Source organism: Erythrolamprus reginae, chromosome 11 (assembly GCF_031021105.1).
Source record: "Erythrolamprus reginae isolate rEryReg1 chromosome 11, rEryReg1.hap1, whole genome shotgun sequence".
NCBI classification, from domain to species: Eukaryota; Metazoa; Chordata; class Lepidosauria; order Squamata; family Dipsadidae; genus Erythrolamprus; species Erythrolamprus reginae.
Window position 1 is genome coordinate 12,561,692 of NC_091960.1, and position 13,408 is coordinate 12,575,099.

The 13,408-nt window shown below is 40.4% G+C and overlaps 1 protein-coding gene across 3 annotated transcripts in view; it reads left to right on the forward strand.

The window, feature by feature from the left end:
* Positions 1 to 13,408, forward strand: part of IL20RB (interleukin 20 receptor subunit beta) — a 37,351-nt gene that overhangs the window by 5,024 nt on the left and 18,919 nt on the right. For all 3 annotated transcript variants that reach the window (XM_070764024.1, XM_070764023.1, XM_070764025.1), the window contains 2 exons: positions 4,854 to 4,980; positions 12,557 to 12,747. In XM_070764024.1, the coding sequence (XP_070620125.1) occupies positions 4,901 to 4,980; positions 12,557 to 12,747 (271 nt within the window). In that variant the 5' untranslated portion in view covers positions 4,854 to 4,900. The remainder of the gene's footprint in view (positions 1 to 4,853; positions 4,981 to 12,556; positions 12,748 to 13,408) is intronic.

Below are 13,408 nucleotides of genomic sequence, written 5' to 3' on the forward strand. Positions count from 1 at the left end.
AATCTGAGGTTAGTCGGGGGAAAGATCAAAAGCAACGTGAGAAAATATTTTACTGAAAGAAGAGTAGATGCTTGGAACAAACTTCCAGCAGACGTGGTTGGTAAATCCACAGTAACTGAATTTAAACATGCCTGGGATAAACATTTATTTATTTATTTATTAGATTTGTATGCCGCCCCTCTCCGAAGACTTGGGGCAGCTAACAACAATAAAAAGACAATGTAAACAAATCTAATACTAAAAATAATCTAAAAACCCCAATTTAAAGAACCAATCATACATACAAGCATACCATGTATAAATTCTATAAGCCTAGGGGGGAAGGGAAAATTTCAATTCCCCCATGCCACAGATGTGGGTTTTAAGGAGCTTGCGAAAGGCAAGGAGGGTGGGGGCAACTCTGATATCTGGAGGGAGTTGGTTCCAGAGAGTCGGGGCCGCCACAGAGAAGGCTCTTCCCCTGGGTCCTGCCAGACGACATTGTTTAGTCGACGGGACCCGGAGAAGGGCAACTCTGTGGGACCTAACTGGTCCCTGGGATTCGTGTGGCAGAAGGCGGTCCCGGAGATATTCTGGTCCGATGCCATGAAGGGCTTTATAGGTCATAACCAACACTTTGAATTGTGACCGGAAACCGATCGGCAACCAATGCAGACTGCGGAGTGTTGGAGTAACATGGGCATATTTAGGGAAGCCCATGATAGCTCTCGCAGCTGCATTCTGCACGATCTGAAGTTTCCATCCTAAGATAAAATACAGGAAACAGTATAAGGGCAGACTACATGGACCATGAGGTCTTTTTCTGCCCTCAATCTTCAATGTTTCTATTAATGTGTAAAATTGTAAATCTCTTTAATATTTAGAAACAGGTATTAATAGGTCACTTAAATAGAATTGGCATTTGGACATTGGTTAAAAAAAGAACGGAACCTGATAAATTGATGGAGTGATGAGATATGCACTGTATTAATTTCAGCAGGTTTATGCTAGTTTTATTTAAATCTAGACTACTATGCCAACAGCTAAGAAAATCGTAAGATTTATCCTTCATGTATTTATTTATTTGTTTGTTTGTTTGTTTGTTTATTGGATTTGTATGCCGCCCCTCTCCGGAGACTCGGGGCGGCTAACAGCAACAATAAAGCAGTGTACAATAGTAGTCTGATGTTAGAAACAATTAAAAACCCATTAATATAAAAAAAAAACCATACATACATACATACATACCATGCATAGAATTGTAAAGGTCTAGGGGGAAGAGGGTCTCAATTCCCCCATGCCTGACGGCAGAGGTGGGTTTTAAGCAGCTTACGAAAGGCAGGGGGGGGCAATTCTAATCTTTGGGGGGAGTTGGTTCCAGAGGGCCAGGGCCGCCACAGAGAAGGCTCTTCCCCTGGGTCCCGCCAAGCGACATTCTTTAGTTGACGGGACCCGGAGAAGATCCACTCTGTGGGACCTAACGGGTCACTGGGATTCGTGCAGCAGAAGGCGGTCCCTGAGATAATCTGGTCCGGTGCCATGACGTATACCGTAACGGTGACTGAAAATAATGTTTGTACTGTATTGTCATTTCCTATCATATCTGTTGTGGGAAGAAATGGAATACCTTAGAACGATGGATCAATCGTAATGTTGAGGCAAGAAACGGAGGATAGAATGGGATTAGGGAAAAATTGTCTTTCAGTTTGTGTATATAGTGTTTGATGTTGGATTCAATCTGGTAGTGTCAGGCCAAGGTTACCCAGAGTTATTTTAGAGCTAGGTGACCTCAGTTAATAAAAGAAATAACAAGGCTGCTTTCCCTACCCTATTTCCCCAAAAATAAGTCACCCCCGAAAGTAAGACATAGAGGTTTCCTTTCGCAGCATTCCCGAACAGAACATACATAACATATATTTGAAGAAAGTATAGTTGTTGTACATGGAAATAATGGTACAGTAGTAGTAATAAGTGTTAATAAGTGTTCTTTTTCTTTGTTCAGCAATAAACGGGAATTATTCTTCATTGGAAAAAATAAAACATCCCCTAAAAATAAGACGTAGCACATCTTTGGGAGCAAAAATTAATATAAGACGCTGTCTTATTTTCGGGGAAACAGGATAATATGCAAGTCCAGCCACATTATTCTAGTAAATGGGATAGGAAATATAGCTCGTTTTTGACCGATTTTATTTATTAAATTCATATGCTGCTCATCTTAGAGTCATGCATCTCTGGGTACCTGACATTTGTTTAGCAACTGTTCAAAGTTACAAAAACATTGAGAAAAATGACTTTCAACTGGTCTTTGCGCTGATGGCTATTGTGGCATCCCCATGGTCACATGATAAAAATTTGAGTACAGTACTTGGCAATTGGCATGTATTTACAATGGTTACAGCATCCATTATGGCCCCATTCCGGAGGTGAGAATTGCTTCCATCCATTTGGTTTTCTGGAAGGATATTAAAACTTGGCTTTGCTGGTTGACCTAATCCAGGGGTTTGCAACCCATGGCTTTGGAGTCGCATGTGGCTCTTTCAACCCTCTGCTTTCATCCCTCTGCTCCCTGTCGCTCAAAATATGCGTCACAACCACCAAATGTGCAACACTTGCTGGCCCCGTGATTTATTGAGCTTTTTGACCCATCTTTTTTTCCCCCAGAGTTCTTTTGTTGCTTGCAGAAACAAAAAAAATGTGTTTTCTCTGTAGCAGGCCATTGATTTCATAAATGCAACCCACTATATATATATACAGTGATGCCGCATCTTACGAACTTAATTAGTTCCGGAACGAGGTTTGTAAGGTGAAAAGTTTGTAAGGCGAAACAATGTTTCCCATAGGAATCAATGGAAAAGCGATTAATGCGTGCAAGCCCAAAACTCACCCCTTTTGCCAGCTGAAGCGCCCGTTTTTGCGATGCTGGGATTCCCCTGAGACTCCCCTCCATGGGAAACCCCTCCGTGTTTTTGTGATGCTGCAGGGGAATCCCAGCAGCACAAAAACGGGCGCTTCGCTGGCAACAGAAGTCTGGAAGTGGGGCATCCCAATGGCGGCAGCTTGGGTTTGTAAGGTGAAAATAGTTTGGAAGAAGTGGCAAAAAAATCTTAAACCCCGGGTTTGTATCTCGAAAAGTTTGAATCACGAGGGGTTTGTAAGACGAGGTATCATTGTATATATCGACTAAGACAGAAACTGCAAATTTTATTTATTTATTTATTTATTTTTATTATTTATTTATTTATTTATTATATGGATCATTTGTTTGCAAACATGTTTCCTCCCCCCCCCCCTTTTTCTTTTGGAAATGGCTAAGCAGTAACCATTATGGAGAGCAGGATAGAGATCTCCATCATCAGGACTGGCATATGGGGACTGCAGCTATGTGCTCAGTCAATAGGTGGCAGCAAAGAGACCCTGAAAATAACAATAGTACATATCCTTTGGTGCTACCTAGTGGTCATGCAGATGTTAGCAATTTAGATATGCTAGTCCTACAACAGAATCTTAGTCATCAGCACAAATCACAAACACTAAGAATCTTCAGGGCAATCTATGATACACATTTGCAACCCCCTTCTAATTGGCTAAGGTAAGATGAAGGATATAAACAATCTACAGTTGTATTGCATTAATGATGGTTTAATACGTTTGACTAGAGTCACTGTCTTCAGAAGAATACACTTGTACGTTACTCAGCTGCCATCCTGAGTGAATGTAAAAAGAGATGCATCACACATGAAATGTAACATTTTCACAGCAGGAATATAACTTGAAGGAAAATATTTGAACTATGGGCAAACACAGGTTTGTAAGTTTAAAGAAAAATGAATTGACGCAAAGTCTTCCTCATTCTTAAGCAATGTACAAGATCTGATAAAGACACTTTTTCTAACCTGCATCTTGACAAATACTAAATTGCATACTATTTAGTTTGAGTTCTATTAAATGCACAATTTGTGGCATCTCTGTTAAGCAAATTCCACTGAGTCCCATGGTCCTTATTTCTAGCTAAGTCAGCATTTAACTAAACTCTTCAGAGCAGTTAGTTACAGTTAGACTGTTTATACCTACAACGGCACTGAAAAAAGTGACTTACGACCATTTTATTTACACTTATGTTACGACTATTGTAGCATCTCAATGGTGACATGATCAAAATTCAGATGCTTGGTAACTGATTCATATTTACGATGATTGCAATATCCAATGATCATGTGATCATCTTTTGTGACTTTCTGACGAGCAAAGTTAATAAGGAAGCTAAATTCATTTAAAAACCATGTGACTAACAACTGCAGTGGTTCACTTAACAACTGTGGCAAGGAAAGTTGTAAAACGGAACAAAAATCACTTAATTGTTTCTATTAGCAACATAAATCAATTGTGATTGTAAGTCAAGGACTCCCCGTACACCTACATCTAGTAAATTGATCAATCAATTAATCAATTAATAAAGGATCTGATGTGACTTCGTAATAATAACCTCAGTGTCTCTAAACTGTAAGGTAATTTCTGTTTTATAGAATAGAATAGAATAGAATTTTATTGGCCAAGTGTGATTGGACACACAAGGAATTTGTCTTGGTGCATATGTTCTCAGCATACATAAAAGAGAAAGATACATTTGTCAAGAATTATGTGGTACAACAGTTAATGATTGTTATAGGGGTCAAATAAGCAATGAAGAAACAATCAATATTAATAAAAATATTAGGATACAAGCAACAAGTTACAGTCATACAGTCCTAAGTGGGAGAAAAAGGATGATAGGAATGATGAGAAAACTAGTAGAAATAGAAGTGCAGACTTAGTAAAAAGTCTCTTTCTCTTTTTCTCTCTTTCTATGTCATTTTGATGATCCCTACATAAAGCTGCGTTACTAGCACCCCCTCAGAATATTACAATTCTGTCCACCAATATGAAGCACTTTCTCATTTGGAGCCCAGTTGCAGAGATTGTGCCTGGCGAGGTTGTAAAATACTCGGTCGAGGTTCAAGGGTAAGTTCTTCTTTCATCTTGTTTGTTTATTTGTTTATTTAATCATATTTCTTTGCCGCCCTTCTCCTGGGACTCAGGGCAGCTCACAATAAACAAATACAGACTATTAAAAAAATCTAATATTAAAATACATTAAACTCTCAATATTGTCTAAACATAAAGTATACACTAAAAACCCTTAATATTAAAACCAATCATTCCCATTCATTCCATCATTCTTCACTCACAGGCCAGGAGGACGGGGGTAATATAAATCTCCTGGGGGGAGTTGATTCCAGAGGGTCGGGGCTGCCACAGAGAAGTCTCTTCCCCTAGGCCCGCCAGATGGCATTGCCCTGGAGAAGGCCAACTCTGTGGGACCTAACTGGCCACTGGGATACATGAGGCAGAAGGCGGTCTTGTAGGTAACCTGGTCCCGTGCCATCTTGAATACTGGCTGCCTAAAAACAACTTAGCATAACTGATATCTTCAACTTATACCAACTACGTTAGACTAAGATACAACTGGTAGTAGACATTACAATCCCACAAGTCAAGACTACAAGATGAAGGAAACTATAAGTTTTTGCTATACTCAATACAATAGTTAACTAATAATTTATTTATTTTATTTATTAATCAGATTTGTATGCCGCCCCTCCGCAGACTCGGGGCGGCTAACAGCAACAATAATACAATGTAAACCAATCTAATATTTAAGTTAATTTAAAACCCCAATTTAGAAACCAACCATACATACCAACATACCATGCATAAATTTTATAAGCCTAGGGGGAGGGAAAGTCTCAATTCCCCCATGCCTGACGACAGAGGTGGGTTTTAAGGAGCTTACGAAAGGCAAGGAGGGTGGGAGCAACTCTGATATCTGGGGGGAGTTGGTTCCAAAGGGTCGGGGCCGCCACAGAGAAGGCTCTTCCCCTGGGGAGACACCACAGAGTTTTATGAAGTTATGTATGCTATGAAGAACGGGAACAGGGTGAATTGTTCTCCATTTTGTCTTGCACTCATAGCAGATGGTTGCCTAGTATGGCACTCGAGGGAAATAAAAGGAAATGCTTCACATGGCACCAAGTTGATCCTGAAATTTGGTTCCATGAAATGTGGTTGAGGGCCACCATTTTTTTTAAAAAAGGAAGGTAAACTCAGGTTCTTTCTTTATTGAGTGACAGCACCCAAATGGGTGGACAATCCCATTTTGCCTCTTGATCACATACTGCTGACCTCAATTTTGTATTCTATTTATATTCTTCTTCTTAAAGAAATCTTAGGCACCAGTTTTTAATGTACAGTATCAGTTTACTTTCCCCTATTATTGAACTGACCATTATTTGGGGTGAGAGGGGAATTGTTTAAGCCTTTACTCTGATTCGGCACGCCCTGTTACTAGAAAGACTGCCAGTGTGAGATAATTTTTTTCCATTAGGTATTTATGGTGTAGGAAGGATAGGCAGCTAGGAAAGATGGAAAAATGTGTTCACACAACACCACAAAACCAGCAGCCGCATCCTTTGTCACTTCCACACCCATGTGTTAAACTCGGAAGTCCAGTGAGGGAAATCTGAAAGAAATTCTCAAGCACCCTTACAATTAGGTAGAAAAATAGGAGTCTTTGACCAAAGAAAGCTTCTTAGAAAGGCAAATTTTAGATAAGATTCAAAGCATCTTAGTGTGTGTGTGGAGGGTGGGGTTACAGTGTTCCCTCGATTTTTGCGGGGGATGCGTTCCGAGACCGCCCGCGAAAGTCGAATTTCCGCGAAGTAGAGATGCGGAAGTAAATACACTATTTTTGGCTATGAACAGTATCACAAGCCTTTCCTTAACACTTTAAACCACTACATTTACAATTTCCCATTCCCTTAGCAACCATTTCGATTATTACTCACCAGGTTTATTTATTAAAATTTTTTTTTTTTTTAAATTATTAAAGGCGGACGAAAGTTTGGCGATGACATATGACGTCATCGGGCAAGAAAAACCGTGGTATAGGAGAAAAAACAGCAAAGTATTTTTTAATTAATATTTTTGAAAAACCGTGGTATAGACTGTTTGCAAAGTTTGAACCCGCGAAAATCTAGGGAACACCGTACATTGTTTTCCAAAGGTTGAGCTCCAAAATTCCTCCTAATCAGGATACAAATGCAGGAATATAAGATGGAAAACACCATGCCACTCACCTTAAGAAACCAAACTGCAATTAAAACAGCATTGGAAGGAAATTCTACAGAATAACAGAGTCGGAAGGGACTTTGGAGGTCTTCTAGTCCAACCCCCTGCTGAAGCAAGAAACTCTATACCATTTCAAACAAATAGAAACATAGAAACATAGAAGTCTGACGGCAGAAAAAGACCTCATGGTCCATCTAGTCTGCCCTTATACTATTTTCTGTATTTTATCTTAGGATGGATATATGTTTATCCCAGGCATGTTTAAATTCAGTTACTGTGGATTTATCTACCACGTCTGCTGGAAGTTTGTTCCAAGGATCTACTACTCTTTCAGTAAAATAATATTTTCTCATGTTGCTTTTGATCTTTCCCCCAACTAACTTCAGATTGTGTCCCCTTGTTCTTGTGTTCACTTTCCTATTAAAAACACTTCCCTCCTGGACCTTATTTAACCCTTTAATATATTTAAATGTTTCGATCATGTCCCCCCTTTTCCTTCTGTCCTCCAGACTATACAGATTGAGTTCATGAAGTCTTTCCTGATAAGCTTTATGCTTAAGACCTTCCACCATTCTTGTAGCCCGTCTTTGGACCCATTCAATTTTGTCAATATCTTTTTGTAGGTGAAGTCTCCAGAACTGAACACAGTATTCCAAATGTGGTCTCACCAGCATTCTATATAGCCGGATCATAATCTCCCTCTTCCTGCTTGTTATACCTCTAGCTATGCAGCCAAGCATCCTACTTGCTTTCCCTACCGCCTGACTGCACTGTTCACCCATTTTGAGACTGTCAGAAATCACTACCCCTAAATCTTTTTCTTCTGAAGTTTTTGCTAACACAGAACTGCCAATGCAATACTCAGACTGAGGATTCATTTTCCCCAAGTGCATTATTTTACATTCGGAAACATTAAACTGCAGTTTCCATTGCTTTGACCATTTATCTAGTAAAGCTAAATCATTTACCATATTACAGACGCCTCCAGGAATATCAACCCTATTGCACACTTTAGAATCATCGGCAAATAGGCAAACCTTCCCTACCAAACCTTCCCCTATGTCACTCACAAACATATTAAAAAGAATAGGGGTGTCCTATCTCTTCTTAAAAACTTCCAGTAATGGAACATCCATAATTTCTCACAAGTCGTTCCACTTATTAATAGTTCTCACTGTCAGGAAGTTTCTCCTTAGTTCTAGGTTACTTCCCTCCTTGATTAGTTTCCCTCCATTAGTTTCCATTGGACAAAATAAATAAATAAATAAATAAAATATATAGGGAGAAAATTCTAAACCCGACCCCTGTCTACTAATCTTGTTTTCTACTCCCAAGGAATTTAAGGATAGCATTTCGAATGTTCCATCTGCCGTTTGGAGTGATGAAATCTCTTTTCCCGCCTTAAAACTTTGCCATGGCATTCTGTTGCGTGTATAGGCAAGCTAGGCATGCAATAGTATTGCAGCCAATTAACACATGCGTGGTTGGTGTCCCCTTGCCAAGTTTATATGCCTTTGGGCTTCATCGCATTGTAATGCAAATGCGCGGTTGGAGGTTGGGGTGGAAGAAATGCGTTTATCCAAAAGGGAGGTTCAGTTACAACCTTTATGTTCTCCTTTCTCTGTGCCATGAAGAAGCCCAGCGACCATGGGGACAGGTGAAAGCACAAGTAGATCATCTCCAGGAGGTACTCTAGGCCATCCACAGCAGAGTGCTTTCTTCACATTCTTGAAGGCATGTTGCTATGTCCTCAACGGTAAACAGCCTTTCTTTGCTCCAGGGCAAGGAGGGTGAGTGGATGAGATTTTTGTCAATAACATCTTTAGGGCAAAATGAATTCTCTTTGAATTTAACATCTCAGGCATGTAAGCCCTTTGTGGCATGGGTCCAAATTACTTGAGGGACTATCTCATGCCCTTGGATTGGACCAGCCCACCTGTGCTGGCAGTGGAGGCACGCCGCGGGCTCCATGAGCCACAGTATTCTAGCTGGCGAGGACCAGGAGAAGAGCCTTCTCATCCGTTGCACCTGCCCTTTGAAACATCTGCCCCATCTCCTTACATCAGCTGCAACCCTCCTGACCTTCTATAAGGGTCTAAAGATCTGGCTCTCCAGCATGTAAGCCTCTTCCAGGCCTTACATGCCTGAGATGTTAAATTCAAAGAGAAGGCTTCAAGAGTTGTAAACCTAATCCTACGTAGCTTCTGCTCTGGCAATCTCACACTACTTACCAGAGCTTACAAAACTTTTGCCAGACCCATCCTTGAATACAGCTCATCCGTTTGGAACCCATATCGCATCTCAGACATTGACACCCTTGAAAATGTCCAAAGATATTTCACCAGAAGAGCCCTTCACTCCTCCACTCGAAACAGAATACCCTACGAGACTAGACTTTCAATCCTGGGCCTAGAAAGTCTAGAACTAAGACACCTTAAACAAGATCTAAGTATTGCTCACAAGATCATATGCTGCAACCTCCTGCCTGTCGGCAACTACTTCAGCTTCAACCACAACAACACAAGAGCACACAACAGATTTAAACTTAATATTAACCGCTCCAAACTTGACTGTAAAAAATATGACTTCAGTAACCAAGTTGTCAAAGCATGGAACTCATTACCGGACTCCGTAGTGTCATCCCCAAACCCCCAACACTTTACCCTTAGATTATCCACGGTTGACCTATCCAGATTCCTAAGAGGTCAGTAAGGGGCGAGTACAAGTGCACTAGAGTGCCTTCCGTCCCCTGTCCTATTGCTCTCCTATATCTCCTATTCCTTTCTTCTATTCCTATATCTCTTCTTCTATTCTTTCATTGATATGTTCTATTACTATATCTTCTATTATTTCTTAAATATATTTTACTATGAGTATCTCCTCTATAACCTTCACCATGTATTTTACTACGTGTATATAGATATATACCCACTAAAACCCTCATTGTGTATTGGACAAAATAAATAGGTAGGTAGGTAGGTAGGTAGGTAGGTAGGTAGGTAGATAGATAGATAGATAGATAGATAGATAGATAGATAGATAGATAGATAGATAGATAGATAGATAGATAGATAGATAGATAAACTAACTCATTTTGCCCTAAAGATGTTATTGACAAAAATCTCATCCACTTGCCCCCATAAGCTTGGAACTCCAATGGAAAGATTTCACATCGGAGCTGTTTGATAGATTAACGGATCCCACCTCACCTCCTTCTCATCCTATTCCGTCCATCCCTGCCTTTTAGCAATCGAAATAGCATTTAGACTTATACAGTATACCGCTTCATTATGCTTTTACTGCCCTCTCTAAGCGGTTTACAGAATCAGCATATTGCCCCCAACAATCTGGGTCCTCTTTTTACCCATCTTAGAAGGATGGAAAGCTGAATCAACCTTGCGCCGTTGCTCAATTTGAACTGCTGAACTACAGCTAGTATCCTGCAGTGCTGCACTCTAACCACTGCGCCACCCCGGCTTTTAATTTGGGCCTCAATAATTGGATCTTTATAGTATTTTATTTATGTATTTTAAGGTATGTGTGTGTGTGGGTAGGTCTTGGCATATTTGGGTTTCTTCCAGTGTAAATTTCAGAGAATCCTGGCGATGTTTCGACGAGTTTCGTCACCAGGGTTCTTTGCAACTTACACGGGAAGAAACCTGAATATGCCAAGACCTACATACCTTTACCTGTGAAAATCTACAAAAACCTATTGAAGGAGAGAAGGAAGAGGGATTAGATATTCTGATGGCCTAAAGATTGTTAAAAGGTTAACAATTTGGTGGCTGCACATGAGACACGTTAGTTGATCTGTCCATTTTTGAATTTTACATACATCCAGGGCTATCTAATCTCAGAGCTGCAGTTGCAGTTACAAATAGGCTACCAAGGAAATAATGTTGCTTCTTCTTCTTCTTCTTTTTAGAAACATAGAAAACTGACGGCAGAAAAAGACCTCATGGTCCATCTAGTCTGCCCTTATACTATTTCCTGTATTTTATCCTACAATGGATATATGTTTATCCCAGGCATGTTTAAATTCAGTTACTGTGGATTTACCAACCACGTCTGCTGGAAGTTTGTTCCAAGGATCTACTGAGTGAAATAATATTTTCTCACGTTGCTTTTGATCTTTCTCCCAACTAACTTCAGATTGTGTCCCCTTGTTCTTATGTTCACTTTCCTATTAAAAACACTTCCCTCCTGGACCTTATTTAACCCTTTAACATATTTAAATGTTTCGATCATGTCCCCCCTTTTCCTTCTGTCCTCCAGACTATACAGATTGAGTTCATTAAGTCTTTCCTGATAAGCTTTATGCTTAAGACCTTCCACCATTCTTGTAGCCTGTCTTTGGGCCAGTTCAATTTTGTCAATATCTTTTTGTAGGTGAGGTCTCCAGAACTGAACACAGTATTCTAAATGTGGTCTCACCAGCGCTCTATATAAGGGGATCACAATCTATAAGGGGATTCTTCTTCTTCTTCTTCTTCTTCTTCTTCTTCTTCTTCTTCTCCTTCTCCTTCTCCTTCTCCTTCTCCTTCTCCTTCCTCTCCTTCCTCTCCTTCCTCTCCTTCCTCTCCTTCCTCTCCTTCCTATTATTATTATTATTATTATTATTATTATTATTATTATTATTATTATGTCAATACAACACAGCAAACGAGATCACTATGCTGGATTTCGTATTCCATCACCAGTCGGGCGCTTCCCAAGCACCTAGGACTGCATGATGTAGCGGCGAATGATATTTGCCGATCCCAGTAAAGCGGCCTTTTGCAATTGACAGATGGAGATTTTGTCAATTCCGATGGTTTTCAAGTGTCCGCTGAGATCCTTTGGTACTGCGCCCAGCGTGCCAAGTACCACTGGGACCACTTTCACAGGCTTATACCAGCTAGCTGCTTCTCCTCAATTCTGCTGTCCCCTGGGATTGCGATGTCGATGATCCATGCTTTCTTTTTCTCCACAATCAGGATGTCTGGTGTGTTATGCTTCAGAATTTGGTCAGTCTGAAGTCGGAAGTCCCACAGTAGTTTTGCTTGCTCATTTTCGACCACTTTTTCGGGCTTATGATCCCACCAGTTCTTTGCCACTGGGAAATGGTAGTTCCGGCACAAGTTCCAATTATTATTGTTGTTATTGTTGTTGTTGTTGTTGTTGTTGTTATTATTATTATTATTATTATTATTATTATTATTATTATTATTATTTAGATTTGTATGCCGCCTTTCTCCGAAGACTCGGGGCAGCTATGAGCTTACCCTTGCTATTTTATTTATTGTATTTATATGTCATTGAATCAAATGACTCGGATTCTTCTTTTTTTTCCTGGGGCAATGTGAGGAAGGTCCGATATTCTCTGTATTGAAGCTGGCATTGTGTTTCCCCCCCCCCTAACTATATCTAGGGAATATGAGAGAGCCTATGGCAACCACAGCTGGCTTCCCACCGCAGAATGCACAGACGTTATTCTTCCTCAGTGTGATATCACCGAAGACATATTAGCTAATGTGCCATACATTCTACGAGTCAGAGCATCTACGGAGACACAGGCTTCCCTCTGGGCCACACTCAATGGCTTCTTCAATCGTATCACAAGTAAGTCCTTCAGCCTGCGTTCACTGTTAGGAAATCTCACAACACCCAGCACCTGTATGAATGAAACCAATCTTGAATACTAATAACAAAAGATCTAAGTGCCAAAGCCCACTGCAACAACATAGCCAAGAAGGCCTCAAGAGTTGTAAACCTAATCCTATGTAGTTTCTGCTCTGGCAGTCTCACACTGCTTACCAGAGCTTACAAAACTTTTGCCAGACCCATCCTCGAATACAGCTCATCCGTTTGGAACCCATATCGCATCTCAGACATTAACACCTTTGAAAATATCCAAAGATACTTCACCAGAAGAGCCCTTCACTCCTCCACTCGAAACATAATACCCTACGAGACTACACTTTCAATCCTGGGCCTAGAAAGTTTAGAACTAAGACGCCTTAAACAAGATCTAAGTATTGCCCACAAGATCATATGCTGCAACGTCCTGCCTGTCGGCGACTACTTCAGCTTCAACCACAACAACACAAGAGCACACAACAGATTTAAACTTAACATTAACTGCTCCAAACTTGACTATAAAAAATATGACTTCAGTAACCGAGTTGTTGAAGCGTGGAACTCACTACCGGACTCCATAGTGTCATCCCCAAACCCCCAACACTTTACCCTTAGATTATCTACGGTTGACCTATCCAGATTC